Consider the following 18709-nt stretch of genomic DNA (forward strand, 5'->3'; position numbering starts at 1 on the left):
CACCGCATCCCAGAAACTGCCCGAACACGACCCCATTACCCTACCCAAACGGACAGAATCCGGGCAAAACGGACGCCCCCGAGCTACCCAAACGGGTCGTGGTCGTGCGGTGGAGTTGGCCTTATTTTTCATGTTTTTCATATGAAAAATTTATAAACCAGATCAGCCCAAAAAATTCTACAAAGTGCCTACGTAATATTTTAGCATTGACTACTAATATCTGCAAAATATTTAGATTAGTAGGATTGAAAATAATTATTGGATTTCTACTACTAGCATATACTCCGTGTCATTGTTCTATTTAGATAACTACTCCTGCTACTTTATAATCTACTCCTTCCGTAAACTAATATAAGAGTGTTTAGATCACTACTTTAATTATCTAAATGCTTTTATATTAGTTTACAGAGGGAGTACAAAAGAAGGAAAGCCAAAGATACATATTGTGAATGTTCCACACTTGTACCCTATCTTGTAACTTATGTATGTCAATGTTTAACAGAGTTTATCTTGTAACCTATTTTACGGTGCATGTTCCACACTTGTACATTTTCCCTAGGATTTTCGTTAGAGATGGGCGTTCCTTTGTCCCAGGAACCCTCTCGGGTTCACTATCGATGGACATCACTACTAGGATCAGAGGAGTACATCAGACCGAGAAATAAATAAATGAGACACACATGGATGGATTTTTTAGAGAAAAAAAAATGACACAGAGCCCAATAGCTACGTCTGCTACGGCTCTCTCCATAAATTACCGTCCTTGCTAACACGGCACCCTTGTGCTTACGCCCTTGTTCCTCTCCCGTCGGCGTCTTCCCCTTTACTCCTCCGCCACCGCAGCTACTCCACCACCCCCTCCCCTCTCCCGCGCTGCGCTCGCCATGCGAGCCTCGGCGAAGGCGGCGGCGGCTTCCCCTTGGCGTTTCTAGATGGGCTCCTCCTCCCTCCTCCTCTTCCCCTCGTCCTCCTCCTCCGCCCCCAACCACTCCTCTTATTCCCATGCTCATGCTGCCGCCTCCGCTTCCCACTCCGCCTTGCTCCCACCGCTCCCCTCCCCGTCCCCCTCCGACCTCTTCCTCTACCTCGACCAGCTAGACCACCAAGAGGGCGCCGCCGCCATGGTACGCAAGCGCCCGGCTCCGGACGTCGACCTGCCCCCGCCCCGGCGCCATGTCACCGGGGACCTCTCCGACGTCACCGCCGCTACGGGCGGAGCGGCGCCCCCGCAGCAGCTCCCGTCGGCGGTGGCAGGGAGCGCGCAGCTGCCCGCGCTGCCGATGCAGCTGCCGGCGTTCGGCGGCCACCTGCAGGCGCCAGTGCCGGCGATGGACGTCGTCGTCGCACCGCAGGTCGCGACGGAGGTTAACGTCAACAATAACAGCACGGCGTGGGTGGACGGCATCATCCGGGACATCATCGGCAGCAGCGGCGCCGCGGTCTCCGTCGCGCAGCTCATCCACAACGTCCGGGAGATCATCCACCCCTGTAACCCCGGACTCGCTTCACTCCTAGAGCTCCGCCTCCGCTCGCTCCTCGCATCCGACCTTGTCCAGCACCCGCCGCCGCCTCCTCCTCCTCCCCATCATCCGCCCTCACTCCTACCCGGTGCCGGTGGCAACACGATACTCTCCGCCCCGCCAGTGCCGGCGCTCCCTCCGCCGCCGCCTCCCGACAAGCGGCGCCGCGAGGAGGAGCAGCAGAACCCGCCGCCGCAGTCGCCGAAGCCGCCCCCTTCCGCGGAGGAAACCGCCGCGGCCGCCGCAGCCGCTGCAGCGGCAGCTTCCGCCGCCTTGAAGGAGCGGAAAGAGGAGCAGCGGCGGAGGCAGCGCGACGAGGAGGGTCTCCATCTGCTGACGCTCCTTCTGCAGTGCGCCGAGTCCGTCAACTCCGACGACCTCGACGAGGCCCAGCGCGCCCTGCTGGAGATCGCGGAGCTGGCCACCCCGTTCGGCACCTCCACGCAGCGCGTCGCCGCCTACTTCGCGGAGGCCATGTCGGCCCGCCTCGTCAGCTCCTGCCTCGGCCTCTACGCGCCGCTCCCCAACGCGTCGTCCCCCGCCGCGTCCCGCCTCGTCAACTCGCGCGTCGCCGCGGCGTTCCAGGTGTTCAACGGCATCAGCCCCTTCGTCAAGTTCTCCCACTTCACGGCGAACCAGGCCATCCAGGAGGCGTTCGAGCGGGAGGACCGCGTCCACATCGTGGACCTCGACATCATGCAGGGGCTCCAGTGGCCGGGACTGTTCCACATCCTCGCCTCCCGCCCGGGCGGCCCGCCCAGGGTCAGGCTCACCGGGCTCGGCGCGTCCATGGAGGCGCTGGAGGCCACCGGGAAGCGGCTGTCGGACTTCGCCCACACGCTGGGCCTGCCGTTCGAGTTCTACCCGGTGGCGGGCAAAGCTGGGAACCTCGATCCGGAGAAGCTCGGCGTCGACACGCGGCGGCGCGAGGCTGTTGCCGTCCACTGGCTCCACCACTCGCTCTACGACGTCACCGGCAACGACTCCAACACACTCAACCTCATCCAAAGGTACCCTGTTGCTTCCATTGTGAAATGAATCTTCAAACTTTTCACTTCAGAAATGTCAAGTCATCTTGGCATCAGGCATCAATCACCAATGTTAGTATGGTACTAGTCCAAGTACGCCATTGATTGATTTAACGACTAACGAGCAGGAAAAGATGGCGTTTAGAAGCTCTAAAAGTTCGCCATTATGACCAACTTTCTATGCTCTTCCATGATCTTTGGTGATCCGAGAAGAAAACATAAACTATACTCCTACTCTACTGCAAGTGTCCAATCTGTGTTCCATTTGATCCGAGAAGAAAGATACTGGAGCGAGCTAAAAGTTTTTATCATCATGACCAACTTTTCATCCTAGAAAGCTTTGCAACTTTCTTGTTCCAAGTGCCACAAATGTTGATTATTAAACTGAAACTACTGTCATCTAACCTAGTGGCACTACTAATCAATTGACAAGGCTAAGCTCAAAGGCTGATCTACTCGTCCCAAGGCTAAGCATTGCATGGGGAACTAAGAGATCAACCAAAATGTCCTTTTGACTTAGATGCATCAACGCCACCCTACTCTGTATTAGTGGTTGTGTTCCTAGTTCAGCAGCATCACCTTAGATTGATGTGCTGATCTTAACATGTGGACCACGGATTGCAGGTTGGCGCCGAAGGTGGTGACAATGGTGGAGCAGGACCTGAGCCACTCTGGCTCCTTTCTTGCCCGCTTCGTGGAGGCCATCCACTACTACTCGGCGCTCTTCGACTCGCTGGACGCGAGCTATAGCGAGGACAGCTCGGAGCGGCACGTCGTGGAGCAGCAGCTGCTGGCGAGGGAGATCCGCAATGTGCTGGCCGTGGGTGGCCCGGCGCGCACCGGGGACATCAAGTTCGGAAACTGGCGGGAGAAGCTCGCGCAGTCGGGGTTCCGTGCGGCGTCGCTGGCGGGCAGCGCCGCCGCGCAGGCTTCCCTGCTGCTCGGCATGTTCCCCTCGGATGGCTACACTCTCGTTGAGGAGAATGGCACTCTGAAGCTTGGATGGAAGGATCTTTGCTTGCTCACTGCATCTGCTTGGCGCCCATTTCAGGCTTTAGGTCGTTAGATTTAGAGCTAAAGCATCACTAGATTTTACTTGGTGCAACTGTCTTCGTCTTTTGCCCCTTAAGCTGCTCAGTTCGATCAATTCCAAGAGAAGGAAAAATGAAAGCATTCTGATCACTAATTGCTACTACATCTCTCCACAGTGGTAGTTACTAATGTTCAACTTAATACTAGCAGTAGCTTCTGTCCACTTCATGCCAACTTTACCATTCTGGCCAATTAAGTTTACCTTTTCCATCTTGTGTTTCCCGATCCTTGTTGATATCAGATGCCCTTGTCCTTGATTAAACAAATCAAATATTTGGTGCCTTGATTCAGATTGTGTATTTTCCCATTACTATGGGAATTCACATGTGCATTTTCTAGTGAATCAAAATATATGCTTTGTCAAATGTCAATGGCATATTGAAGCCATTCACTCTGTGATTATTAGTTCATGTTTAATAGCTGTTGATTCCTTTTCTTTTCTAGGTAGAAGTTCTGTTGATTCTCAGCATCTGGTTTATTCAACATCACTTTATGTACCTGTATAGTCATGGCTATATTTAATGGAGTTCACCAATTCTTGTCTCTGTCTGGATGTATCCTGTCCTTTTAACAACATCCTTTTCACTTTTCCCTCCATGAGGTCATTAGCTTGTTGACTTGGCCTTGGCATCACAAGCATGGATCCAAGTTTGGGTATTTGTTAGTTCACCATTCCCATCATGCAATCCCACTTCATTACTTTCTGACAATTCTTGTGTGCTTCTTGGCTACTGATTGTTTTGTTAGCCAACGCCTGGCTGTTAGACACTGTTAATTTATTGGCACATCACTTTCTCAGATCTTCTCCCCTGTTGTAATACCATGAATCCTTTAATATGATCTCTGTCTCTTTTGGTATCAATTGCCGGTAAGTTATTGGACGTTCACTTTGATATTTGACCACCACAATAAATCAATAATCTTGTTTAACCCTTAGATTGCCAAACTACTATTTGAGCTTTTTTTTTCTTTTTTCCTTGCACCATGCCTGTGCGTTGCTACGGAGTCATGGAAAATACAAGGAGTAGGTCATTCACGATAAGAGCAAGTATAATAAGCTTATGTAAGCAGACTGTAAGGATTAAAATATTATTTTTTTGCTGACGTGAAGGGAAGAGAAGAGGAGAGAGAAGATGAGCCGGCTACAGAATAAGAGCTAGCTGCAGCACGTGCTCCTAGGCACTATGTGAGAGTGAAAGGTGGATCATGTATTAATGAAGTAGCACATCTTTATATCTTACTATTATACTTGAAGACTACAAGGTTGGCTATAGATGACATGGCAATGTCATATAGCCATCAGCTGGCTGTACTATTAACCATGCTTTAAGGGGGATGTAATAGGCGATTTTAAGTGACCTTAGTAGATTCTTTGTAAGATTTAAAGGGAAACAACATTTTGAATTTACAACATAGGAGAATGGAAGTTGATTGCACAAGGTCATGGATCAGATAGGGGGATAAGAGCAACTCCAATGGGGCGACCCAAATGGATGGCGATTTCGTTCACTTTTTGTCCGTTTGGGTCGGCAGCGCGTCCGCCCTGTTTTAGATATGGGTCGGCAGCGCGTCCAACGCGCCGACTCATATGTGCTGGCGTGGCCGGCTGACCGCCCTATTTCAACAAATAGCTCAATTTTGCATCGATGAATTTGCATTTAAACATATAGTCAAATAACATAGTTTGAACCGAATAAAATAGCATAGTTTTACAAGCCGAATAAAAAAAATGTCTCACATAGTTTTACAAGCCGAATAAAAGAAGATACATCTATTGGTTGCCAACATGAGCCCACGTATGCTCAACCAAATCATTTTGCAGTTGCACGTGAGTTTCCCAATCATGCATTTCATGATGAAATTGGGTGAACTGTTCAAACATTGCCGCTCCTCCATGCTCAGGCACAACATTCTCACCCTGAAACTGAAACCCTTGATCGTACAGACGTTCCAGGCGCTCGTCTTCTACGATCATATTGTGCATGATCACGCAAGCGGTCATCACCTCCCACAGTTTCTGCGTGCTCCAGGTATTAGCAAGATACCGAACGATGCCCCACTGAGATTGCAAAACACCAAAGGCACGCTCGACATCCTTCCTAGCACTCTCTTGCTCTTAGGCAAATCTTTTCCTCTTCTCTCCAACAGGATTGGGGATTGCCTTGACAATAGTGGTCCACCTAGGATAGATACCATCACCCAGGTAGTATCCTTTGTCGTAGTTGTGGTTGTTGATAGTAAAGTTCACCGGTGGGCTGTTGCCTTCGGCAAGCCTAGCAAACACCGGCGAGCGCTGAAGCACGTTGATATCATTGTGTGATCCAGTCATGCCAAAGAAAGAGTGCCAGATCCAGAGATCTTGAGACGCCATGACCTCTAGTATGACAGTGCAAGCCCTGATATGGCCCTTATACTGCCCTTGCCAAGCAGAAGGGCAGTTCTTCCACTCCCGGTGCATGCAGTCTATGCTGCCAAGCATCCCTGGGAAGCCCTTGCTAGCATTCATCGCCAACAAACGGGTTGTATTTTCAGGAGTCGGCTCTCTCAAGTACTCAGCCCCAAACACAGCAATAACAGCCTTGCAGAACTTATACAGGGACTCTAGGCATGTAGACTCGCTCATACGGACGTACTCGTCAATGAGATCACTGGGCACTCCGTATGCAAGCATTCGGATGGCGGCAGTGCATTTTTTATAAGAGGAGAAACCAATCTTGCCAACGGCATCCTCTTTGCACTCGAAATAGTCATCATAGACGACCACCCCCTCTCTAATACGGTTGAAAAGATGCCTACTCATACGGAAACGGCAGCAGAATTTTTGATGTTTGAACAACGGGTTTGTTGTATCAAAATAGTCCTTCCAAAGAAGGAAATGCCCGCTCTCTCGGTTTCGATTCAACGCCGGAGGGTGGCCCGGAATGGAGCCACGGAACAACGACCGCTGGCTGTTGAGGTGGTGATGGACCAACACGGCAGCCAATATCTCCTCCTCGTCATCGGACGGCAAATCGTCGGAGTCGCAAAGGAAATTGTGAAAAAAGAACTCGTCGGCGGAGTCCATTTTGTACCTTGGCAAACTGCCGAACAACTTGCGGGCGTCGACGAAGGAGACGGCCGGCGAAGGGAGTCCCGGCGCGCACGTACCAGCTAGCTGCCCTGCCGGTGTCCGACGAGTGGGCCGGCGTCCGATGAGCGTGCCGGTGAGGATCTGACCGGGGCGGCGAGGCGGCTTCTTGGTCGCGGGCGGCTATGTGGTGGGGGAGTGGGGGTGGGAAGCAGTCGGCTCCTCGGCGGCAAGACGGTGGTGGCGGGCGACGTGGGAGTTGGCGGCGTTGCTGGGCGGATGTGGAGGCGCCGGCAGCTGGCAGAGTCGTCGGCAAAAATGGGCGGCGGCATTAGCGACGAAGGAGGCGGGCGAGGGTTGGTGTTGGATGGGGGGAGGCTAATGTGCCACCGACCAGCGGGCCCGGGGAAGGAGAAGGCAAGCACGCGCGCGTCTGTCTCGTGTCCGCGCCGACGTAAATCCAGCTTAAAAATGGGTCGGGAATGGGTCGCCCGCGGACGAAAAGCGGACGTGCGTCCGTTTGGGTCGGCGCGTTGGGCCGCCTTTTGTGTCCGCGCCGATCCAAACGGACGCTAGCGAACGAAATGGGTCGCCCCATTGGAGTTACTCTAAGGTTTATGTTTGCAGAAATCCAATTCGCTTCTCTGCGTTTACATTACAATCTCTTAGCTATGACATGGAACTCCAAGAATTGTTTGGAAGCATAAATTTATAATAAATCAAGGTCTTGAGTTGGAGTCATATTTTTCCATATTTTGTTCTACAAAAGTGTTGGTCTTATTTGTTTATTTGTTTTAGGTTTCACATGTGAGTAACTATTGTTCTTTATATGTCTCTTTGAAGGTTGTGGGGAGGACTGTATTTGCTTATCGTGAGGGTTGTTGGGCCCACATATGAACTCATAATCAACTCCAACCATTATAAGTCAGAATTTTTTTGTTGTTGTCAACCGCTTATTCACTGTCATAAACAAGACAAGGATCAATGTGGATGCACCTAGACTCTGGTTTTATTTTTGATATTTTCATACCATATATTTGATATAGGAGATATTAGCATGTTTTTACCGATTTGGTCAAATTTCAAGAGGTTTGACTTAGTTCAAATAATTGATAACATAGAGTACAATATTCATGAAATACGCATGATCTTTGCAACATAATCTAATGTTTGGTAACAAGAGCGCCCATATCTGCAGTGGTGATGTGGTATGTCTATGCCCAGAGCAAATTCAATATCTCACAGTTGTCTCTGCTTTGATAAAGTTCTGTTGGCTTCTCCTACTCCATTCTATTAATTTTAGAAGTTGAGTAATGGAAAGAACTTTTTTCTATAAAGGGCATATTTTATTTTCTTTATTAACTTGTAATGAACCATCGAGAAAATACAAACACAATGAGTGTGCATCCGGCCTCCGTACGATTAGGATGCATACAATCAACACCAAAGCACACAACAACGGTCATGTCGGCAAAGATCATAGTAATACAAAATCAAAGTTATGCCTAGGCAAAGCAAAAAAAAAGGGAAAAGAACAACACTGATCACCATGAAGTGCACATAATCCGAACATTGTCCACACAAAGTGAAATCATGCACACACCAAACAAGCAGCTAGTCACCACAAGTCATCTGTGGATCCAAGAACACTCATCGGGACACGTGTGATGCAAATCGCAGGATGGGAGAAGAGAAGGCAGGACAACCAAAATCCCACATTGGAGACGTTGTTGCGATCCCAGGCCTTTGACGCAAGTGTATTTTAGTAGTAAATCTGAGCATGGCCATCCGTCCACAGACAATACACCACTAGTTGTCACTGCCTCGCCATCAGTACCATCAAGCAACCATGACCTAGCCATCTGCAACTCTAGCCAGCAACGCCGCCACTGTCGCCACGCACCATCTCGGGAACGCGACACTGCAACGAAGGATCGCCGCTATGCACTATCTCCATGCCTCATCTAATAAAATCATGGTACCAAATAGGCATGGAAGCAACAATCATGGAGCAACCCTCCCACGAACCATGGGTCCCTCCAGCCAGAACCCTCTGCAAAATGATGCCTCCAGAGGATACACAGCACAAGTGATGTCATTGTCTGGTCCGAGGTAACCCAGACCTAGGGTTTCCCTAGGAGCCATAGGAGTGGAGGGGAGAGAACCACCTCTTTGATGCCTTCACGAACATAAAGACACACGCATGCACCGTCCTCGTCGGCTTTCACCATCGGTCACGCCACCCAGACCCCCAACCGGACTAGCGCTCGCCATAACCACTATCATGCCCCCCCCCACCGCGGAGATGACTCACACCGTCAACCTCACTGTTGCCAACGTCTGCACACGAGGGATGGCTTTGCCCGCCGTCATTTTTTGATGGCGGTGTGGGGAGATGTGCGAGAACTTGGGCATTGTGGCTGCGGTATCTAGATCCGCTAGAGCCGCCTCGAGAATAGTAGGATAAATGTGTTGCTGAATCATAGTGAGAACAAAAGGTAAGCATTAAAAAAGGCATATGAATGTTGTATAAGAAAAATGCAGAATCTCGATGTAAAGTACTATTATGAATGATAAGTACTTGAAATTTTAAGGGTTTGTGTCATTTTTGTGAAGTTAGAGCTCATGGTTTGTTTTCTCGAGAAGAAAACACAATTGTTGCAAAATTCCATGACAAAGAAAGAAAGAATTCTTCAAAGTTCCTTTGCTCCAATAGGTGTCCTTGTTCAACAATGGGAACACAGGATTTTTCGTTGGAAGTACGAACAAAAAAACACTTGAAGAGCCCCTGTGTCGTCCTCCCTGGGCAACACAGGTGACACCTACAATCACCGCCGCCAGATCCACCCGTAGTTTCCCTTCCTGCTGTTGCCGATCAACCCGCGTCGCGCAAAGCCCCATGTGGTTGCAGGGCGGTCCTCCCTCTCTTCTTCCTTCCCTCACCCGTCCAGGTGCTAACTTTAACAGCCGTCGCTGCGTTCCTAGCCGCCCAAGACGGCGTGGTCGCGGTGGCACGAATGCGAGGCGACAATAGGCGTGCTCGGGGCAGGCACAATACTCATTGGGAGGCACAATGCCGATCTAGCGGCTGTGCGATCTTGATCTACGATCGCTGCACTTCACGCGAGCACCCATCGGCGATGGTGATCTGCCTTTCGTGCTCCCGTTTCAGCCATGTCAGACCCCGGGCATACGGGCCTAGGCATGGCTCTCTCCAGCGAGGTGGTAGTTGGTGGAGGGATGCTCCGCCGTCAGTGTTGGTCATCGTGGTGACCACTTTGGCCTGCAGTGGCATCCTCGCTATGGATTGCATCCATCGAAAGGTCTTCGTGAGGGTTCCTCTCTACAGATCCGGTGGTTGATTTCGGCTGTGAGATGCAAACTATAGAAGATGGCTCGATGTAGAGTGATGATTGTGTAGCAGCGACCGTTTCATCGCATGTAGCTCCTTGGATCACAAAAAGTGGATGCGATAACACATGAGTGATTTTGATGGTGGTGCTACTCAAGCACCCAGTCTTGAGCTATGGGGTGAAGGCCTACATTTGACCCCGAGTTGGTTAACATGATAGTGACGATGTGTTTACATCGTTATCTAATTGAAGGCAATACTCGGATATGCCCAGATTAGTTTTTCAAGGTGAAAACCTAGATTCTGGCCTTGGATGATTGGATTCGGTGACGATGGTGTTTGAGCGTCGCTCCCTTCCTAAAGGCATCCCTACTGAAGAACCTCGTCTTTCCAGTGGTGTCATGATCTTTTTTTCTCCCACCTGTGCATAGCTTTGGTCTAATTTGACTGTAGTTTATGACGTGGGCAACAGAAACGGTGACAGGCCGCAATTATTTATTGCGTTTACTAGGTTCAAACCTTTTTCCTCTTCGTTGCAAATTGATGTATCTAACCAGTTCATCCATGCTCCAAACTATTGAAAAAGACTAGACAATCCACTTATATACTTCAACACCTTCTATCATGTGTAACGCGGGAAGTAACAGAAATAGACTTAAATGTATGGCTCAAGAGGCATATACGTGAATACAGACTTGGACATCAGCAAATTTTTAATAAATTACGAAAGTCAAGACTTGAACTCAAGATTTTAGACCATGTACCATATTAAATTTCAAGCCAGCCAACCCAAACAAAAGTCTGAAATATAAGAGAGAGTCGGACATTATACTTCAAAACAAACCCAAATGCGAAACCAGTAAAAAAGAACATTTTGCAGTTAACAAGCCCTGCAAGATTGTTTCCCTCTTTGCGTCGTAGCCGCGTTTCCTAATTTAGAGGGTTACCTGCCAATCTTTTCATATCAACGGTTATCTGCCCCCGATCTCGATGTAGCAAGAAACATCACCTTCAATCAAGCATTGAAAAGCATGACCCCACTCATCCATGTCGTCTGCAGCGCCTATATCTTGAGGGAGCGGAAAATCTCTACTTTCTCTCCCTGCGGCTGCGGAGCCGACGAGAGGAAGAGGAGGAGCAGGCAGAGTAGTCGAGTAGAGAGAGAAAGCTACTACTCCAGCAGCTAGCTTTATGGCGTCTGACCCCCTGCCTGTTCGCCATCAATATCTCACCTTCCCCCCTCTAATAACTCACTCTCATCTTCTCTTCTGCTGTCTGTCCCAGCGAAGGGCCCAACACATTTACCCGAAGGAGTGGTGGTCCTTCTCCATCCTCCCGCTGTCTCTTGTGGTCAGCCATGGCAAAGGCGCCTGCCTTTGCTGGGTTTGCCATTGGCATTTCGGGTGTGGCGACGACGATGGTTGTTGGTCGTGCTAAATGAAGCTGGTCTGATGAGTTGCTCGCCACCCTCCTCTCTCCTTCTCCATGCTTTCCTTTCAGGTTCTTGCTACAGAGGGAAAGAAAGAACGAAACAGTCCAGGGTTGATCTGAAAGAGATCACGCTGATCTGCTACAGGATGCTGATTGATTCCACTAGTATCTACATCAAGATAGAACAATCAAACTGTTGCGTGTTGATTGAGTGGGCCAAGGTGCTGCTCGTTCGGTCATCCTTGTGTGATTGTGTACCATGACCGTGTGTGTGTGATCGCAACATTCTTCGGGGCAAAATCAGACCGGGGCTTGTGTTGTGTGAGCAGTGACCATGGCAGCAAGGAAGCAAACGTGCCTACCTGTACAGGCTTGAAGCGTCGTCTCAGATCGTGGGCCCGTTGGTAGGAGGAGGAGGAGCAGCTAGTAGAGTGTCATGTCATTTCAAACGGGAAACTGGGAAAGGAGCCTCTCTGTCCTGCCTCGTTGCTGGAAAGGGCAAAGTCACAGGAGTTGGTGAAGCATTCATTCCGGCAGTAACAACCTCATCCGCCTAGCCATAAATTTGGTCGTCGGAGGGAGAGAGAGAGAGAAAATCGCATTATTTAGCGGAAATTGCTAAATGAGCTAGAGCACCATCGAGCCCTTAATTTGAAAATAAAAATCAAAAGTACAATCCTTTAGGTTTTATTTTTTTAAAGAATTCACACATACATATAGGTGTATACTACTTCTCTGCAAAGTTTCATGGCGATTTTTTTTTGTGAGCTACACAAAAATGACAAAATTACATATTTCTAGCACATGTATTATTCACTATAAAAGTACAAGATTTTTGGACAGATCACATCAAAATGTATTTCGTGATTAAATTTCACACACATCTAATATACATCCATATGTACGTGTTTATTTACCTTCGGATATTTTTGAAACCCAGAACGTTGATTTTTATTTTTGGAAATAATCAGACTCCATGAAGCTCAAGATAAAAAAATCCACTCTCATTATATAGAGCAATTATAGCTAACCTCGCTATATAGTGATTATACATGATGACAATAACATATAGCCCTCCTGGTACATTAGGGTTGGTTATAAAAACGACTATTGGGCTGAGAATCAACCAATGGTTGGATGCTATGACGGCGTGTTCGGTTCCTTGTGTTGCATCTGGCCCGCATCCACCGTGCAAAATCTGGGTCGTTTGGTAAGCTGTATGGGCCCTTCAGCCTGGCCCGGCGGATGCAAAAGGAGGCCTCTCAGCCAGGCTGAGGGGAACGCAGGATTCCTGCGTATCTCTCGTGCAGGCTCGTTCCTCCGTCTCCTTCCTCTCCCTTCCGCCTCTTCGTCACGCGTCGCCGCCAAGATCCAATCGACCAAGCGTCGCCAAGATCCAATCGACCAAGCGCCGCCGAATCCTTCTTCGTCAAGCACCACCACCTCCGTTCTCCTCTACCAAGCGTCGCCGCCGTCCTCTACAAAGCGCCGTCGCCACCGCCCTTGTCAAGTGCCGTCAGCTTCGTTTGCCTCCACCAAGCGTTGCTGCTGCCGCTAGATCCTGCCTCCTCGTGCCGCCACAGGGAGGAATACCTCGTTCACTGGTGAGTTTCCTCGACAAGCACGGCGGCCCCCGCTGCCCATGTCAAGTGCGACCATCTTCGTCCGCCTCCACCAAGTGTTGCCGCTCGCCGGATCCAACCGCCTGGAACCACCGAGCCCCGGATCCCGTCGTTCCACGCTGCTACATATGCTCTGCCTTTCGCATCAATTTCAGCAATATTCAGAAGAACTGCACCTCGTACAGCCATGACGTACAAGTTCACCAAACACCAATCTTGGCTCAACTTTGCGTCGGCTCAACCAGGCCGTGGTCACCCAGGTTCCCTCATGCAATGCATCATAAAGCCACCCGGGCAACCAAACACGCCCCTAGCCCACCAAAGATTAAATCTTGGGTTTGACACTTTAGTATTTCACTAATACAGATTATTCTTTCAGCACGAGGCGACGTTTTCATCGATAGCAAGTTATACATAATGACTTCATCAATCTTCAATATCAGCAACTTCAACCCGATCTTCGGTAGACATTGCGCGAGTGCATGTATGGTGATGGTGTGAGTGTATATGCGTGCCCGCATTGTTCGTTATTTCTTCAAAGAAAAACATTGGCTAATATATTAGGGCATGTCCACTACCGAAACGGGTAGTCATTTCTATCTATCCATTCTCTCTCCTCTTAAATCATCACCCACTTATTTTATAATTTTATTTTCTGGAGGACTCATACGTTATATACTCTTTCTTTATGTATTTCTCTACTTTTGGTCTTGGTCTTTATATACTCTTTCTTTATGTATTTCTCTACTTTTGGTCTTGGTCTTTGTGTCTGAGTTGTTTCTGAGAGACGAAACAGGTGCTTCACTTATCTCTACCACATAGGGCTTTTTTAAACATCCAGCAAATTCTTGGCTTCAATTAAATTTAGCATAAAGCAGCAGAAGAACAACGCATGGGGAATCCAAAGATCAAAGGAAAAACAAACAACAACCCTATTACTTGCGGAACAACACTACACTTACACGGCTGATTGCCATCCATCAACAACAGGACAACACAACTCCGACTCAGACGAAGAACTACAGAAAACTAGGCAAGATTGGTGTCATGGAAGTTCGCCGAACGGACCACCTGTCGCCCATCATCGTACGTCCCCGCACCGCATGTTCGATTTCACAACAACAAGTGACGGTGTCCTGGACTAGGGGGTACTCACCACATCGTCTCCCGACCAGGTGGATCGGGCCGAGGACTCCCATGGCGGTTCACTCATGGGCCACCTCGGGCAGCCCATGCCGCATACAAGGAGTATTCCACAAGACTTGGTGATCAAGACAAGGACTCCTCTCCACCAACGTATTCGGCTAGGACTCTTATTATCCTAGGCCTCTTGTGCATTATATAAGCCAAGGCCAGGCTAGTCGATAGATCATTGTGACATTACTCATCATACCCTTAGGTCTTAGACCATAACATATGATTTCGAGGTAGATCAACTCTTGTAACCCTATATTCATCAAGATCAATCAAGCAGGAAGTAGGGTATTACCTCGATAGAGAAGGCCCGAACCTGGGTAAAACATCGTGTCCCCTGTCTCCTGTTACCAATCGATCCATGACACACAGCTTGGGACCCCCTACCCAAGATCTGCCGATTTTGACACCGACAATGGTGCTTTCATTGAGAGTTCCGCTGTGTGATCGGCAAAGGATCAATGGCTCGACTGCAGATCAACTGCGACGTCGGCATCTCGTCGCCGGCTCGACTGGTCACCTTGGCTTGACCGAGGATTGCGCCCTACCTCCGATCGTCATGTTCGGATGAGGGCCTTCATTAACATCAACTCCGATCTCTATCATGATCATGGAGGAATCATCCATGGAGCTCGGGGGCTCAACGTCAACATTGCCCTTGAGCGACCGTGCTGTTTTTCTGGACAGCGAATTTGTATCCACCGCCACCGCCTCCTTGAGTGTCGTTCTAACGATTGCTTCGGTGGAATTGTGCGGAATTAAGTCTACAACAAACATGTAAAATTTCGTCGAGTTCCGATGGAGGAATCTCCGGCAATCTACGATATACCGGAGCCCTGTCAAGTCTGGACGGGAATCTGGACGAGTTTAGGGCGTGGTCTCCAGAGCCAAGCTCGGAGGTCCTTTGGAAGATCCAACCGTTCATTTGCTGCGGAATTCCCATATCTACCACTCCTCAAAATTTCAGCTCGATCCGACCGTCCAAACTCTGGGAACCTTCCGATTAGTGCATCACTTTTGAGATCTTTTTTTGCGCGAGAACGAATCCGACCCGAGTTCATATTTTTTTATGAACGAGATTTCGGACATCCTTTTTGAAGGAAGTTTTGTACGGGATATTGTGTTTTGTTCTCAAACACATCCCACCAATTTTAAAGTCTTTTCTAATATGATCTTCACCATCGCGCCGGTGTCAAACCAGCCCGACAACGTTGCTCCACGGCTGCTGACCTGCGCTAGACACGTCGTCGCTTTGTTGAACCGAGCTCGACTTCTTCGGATCGTCATCTCGGCAAGCCGAACAAGAGTTCGGCATCGCGAAGAATAAATCATCACCAACCTCGCCGCCCCACGGATTACACGGAGCAGGCACATCGGCATCGCCGCACGGTCACTTCATCAAGCCGGCATTGACCACGTCACGAGTTATGACCTGCATCGGCATGGCTGCACCGTTGCTTCTTCGAGCTGATGTCCATCACGCCAAACTACTTCAACACCTCGGCTGACATAGGAGTTGCAACATCTCCTTACCGACCCGCTCCGTCACCTCGGCTAGACCGGGGGCTTCACCATCTCTTCATCAACCTACTCCGGAGACTTCGGCGTCACCCGCCGACCAGCTTCGTCACATTAGCTAGACCGGGGGCTTTGCGTTGGCGAGCCAACCTTTACCAGCATCGCCATGCCGTTGCTTCACCGTCCATCAAGCAATGGGTATGCGGATCGATTCCCAATTTTGGGAGTCACTTTTCTTCGAACTGCTACAACAAATAAGCCAAGTGTTATTAACTCTAGCAATTTTTGCTTGTTTGGGTTTATTTTTCCAAGGAATTATTACTCTGGTTTGTTCCATCATCTGTACACTGGTCTGTCAAATGGTAGCCGCATTATTACTCTGATTTTTATATATTTATATTATTATTGTTGGCCCGCACTATTTTACATGTGCAGGTAATGGACTTCGACTGCGTCACGTGGTCTCTTCGGCAAGCTGACGCCGTCGTCCCAATCGGCGTAAATCGCTCGCGTGATCACCTTGTTGGTCGTGTCGCCATACCGACGTGTTCGGTTGCCTCGGGGACTTCGGCATCGCCGAGAGAGCTCTACCTCATCGAGTGTTCGGCGCACAGGCCATATTTCCTTTATTACTCAATTTGCATAAATTATTTATTATGCAACAAATTTTTTAATTTATTATTATTAATTATCTCCGGTTTGCACTATTTTTTGTGCACAGGTAAATGATCTGGGTCGGGCAGTGTTGTCACCTCGGCTGGATGGGGGGCTTCGTCAACACTTCATTAACCCACGCCGGGGACTTCGGCGTCACTCTGCCGGCCTGCATTGGGCGTGCTATGTCAGCACTTCGGAGTGCCGAGCTCTTCGCTCCGCCACCTCGGGACCGGCTTGGGGAATGGAACCTTGTCCCACATCAAGCTCGGACCGCGTCATCAATGCCGAACACATTAACCAGCTAAGTAGCTTTCATGCTAAAAAACTTTCAGTTTTAAATTTTGTTCGGTTCGACCAAACATTATACTTTTTTGGCAAAAAGTTGTTTATGAAAAACTTCCTTGTCAAAACTTTGTTTGTGACACACAAATTCAAATACCCCGTCTACTTGGGGGCTTCCTTTATGAAGCTTTTCCTTTTGCATATGATTATACTTGTATGGCTTCGTTCCTTGTTCGTGTATTACGCCACAATATGGGACATGTTGACTTAAGTGTTCCGCAAGCTGGGTTGCCTTGCTCCTGTGTTTACCCCTACATTCCCGATTGTTCGGCTAGGGAGTAAAGGGAGCACCTCTGCGATTGTCACGATCGGGTCATCCGAGCTCGGACGTCAGACTGGGTGAAGCCGAAAGCTAGCGCTCTTATTGTTTTCAATCATGGTCGGCACACAACGGAACTCATGAGTGCAAAAAATCTATTGCACAAGTCTCATAGTAACAATGAGCAACTTAAGAAAGGTATCGGTGGGGGGTACTATTTTCTTTGAAGATGCTTCTTATACTTCGTCAGTAATATAGCATAAGTTCCCTGAGCGCGCTTTGTCTGTTACAGCCTTATGGCCTGATTGCCTGGTTATCGGAAACACCGTCGATATTCTCGACAGGTGGAGTACATAACACTTTTCGGCCCTTGACCGAAGAGGGAGAAGCCGGCGGTCGGTTAAGACGCGTTTAAAGTTCGGGTGAACACAGATATGATATAAGTACTTCGGTACATACACTCATTATAAATAAAATTGTTTTACCCAAGTCACTTGGGGGGCTCTTAAATTAGTATGAGCCTTTTTATAGTAAATGTGTTTTCTTCTTGGTCGTTGCAAAGTCTTTTTCTACCGCTCCTTTTTCGACTCGAGTGTATGGTCAATAGCCGGATAGCCTGTCTTCTCTCTAAAAGCCGCTCGAGTTTAGTTCGCTAAACTGGCCTCGGAGAAGTACTCCGCCTTTGGGATAAGGAGCTTGAAGCCGTAGGCTGACCCACCTGAAGTCTTGAGATCGGATGTCTCATGTTAAAGCACGACAGAAGCACATTTTTTTTCTTCTAATTTTCGGATTGGCACCGAACACTTGATCTTGTTCGGACGTCAAGTTTTTACTGACGTTTTTGGTTTTCCAAGCTTATGGCACTTAAACTATTTGTGTGTTTCCAGCATAAGTCTCGCAGTGCAACGCCGGACACCTTTAGAGATTCGGCAAAAACATTCTCGGATATTGCTATATATGCATCGGTTTCGAATTGTGTCTTCGGTCAATAGTTGGGTTGCCTGGCTCCTGTGCTTGCCTCCTACGTTCCGTTTTGTTCGGCTAGGTGCGGAAAGGGAGAACCACTGCGATTGTGCTTCCTGCTAGCATGGTTAAGCACCTCAGTGGAGAAAGCCGAAAACTGTCTGTCACAATAAGCGTAAACTGGTCAGCGATCCGATGACTGTATTAAACTATAAGATCGATAGAGGTCACCCCGTGTTAAATGACGATCCGTTCATAACATTGGCCGAAGTGTTTACGGCTTGACCTCGACTGTCCCCGAACACTAACCGGGGGCTAGTAACTGGCCTCCCAACTTTAAGCTCCTATGACTAAGTGAAATTTATAAAGCCCGCATATCTGATTGCCTCGTTTCCGCTAACACAACCGCCTGCGGGCACCGAGACGTCGGCTAAGGGTTGTCTTGTTATTGTGAAAACACCCTGCGTAGCATCTACAAGGGGGCGGAAGCCGACAATGGGCCACTTTCAACTGATAAACGGTCGCAACGGAGTCAAAATAAACATATCATCGGCGTTTGTATTTAATATACGAAGGCTGCCTTCCGCAATCATCGTTATAAAGCCATAAATATGCATCAATTTGACTTAAGATTTTGGCCAAGCTGGGTTGCCTGGCTCCTGTG

General features: G+C 48.9%; 1 protein-coding gene across 1 annotated transcript; it reads left to right on the forward strand.

The window, feature by feature from the left end:
* The first annotated feature begins 676 nt into the window (after positions 1-676).
* Positions 677-4005, forward strand: LOC109763661 (protein SCARECROW 1). Its single transcript, XM_020322518.4, has 2 exons — positions 677-2530; positions 3173-4005. The coding sequence occupies exons 1-2, from the start codon at positions 933-935 to the stop codon at positions 3612-3614; spliced, it is 2040 nt and encodes a 679-aa protein (XP_020178107.1). The 5' UTR covers positions 677-932; the 3' UTR covers positions 3615-4005.
* The last annotated feature ends 14704 nt before the right edge of the window (positions 4006-18709 follow it).

This window comes from Aegilops tauschii, chromosome 4, assembly GCF_002575655.3.
Source record: "Aegilops tauschii subsp. strangulata cultivar AL8/78 chromosome 4, Aet v6.0, whole genome shotgun sequence".
NCBI lineage: Eukaryota > Viridiplantae > Streptophyta > Magnoliopsida > Poales > Poaceae > Aegilops > Aegilops tauschii.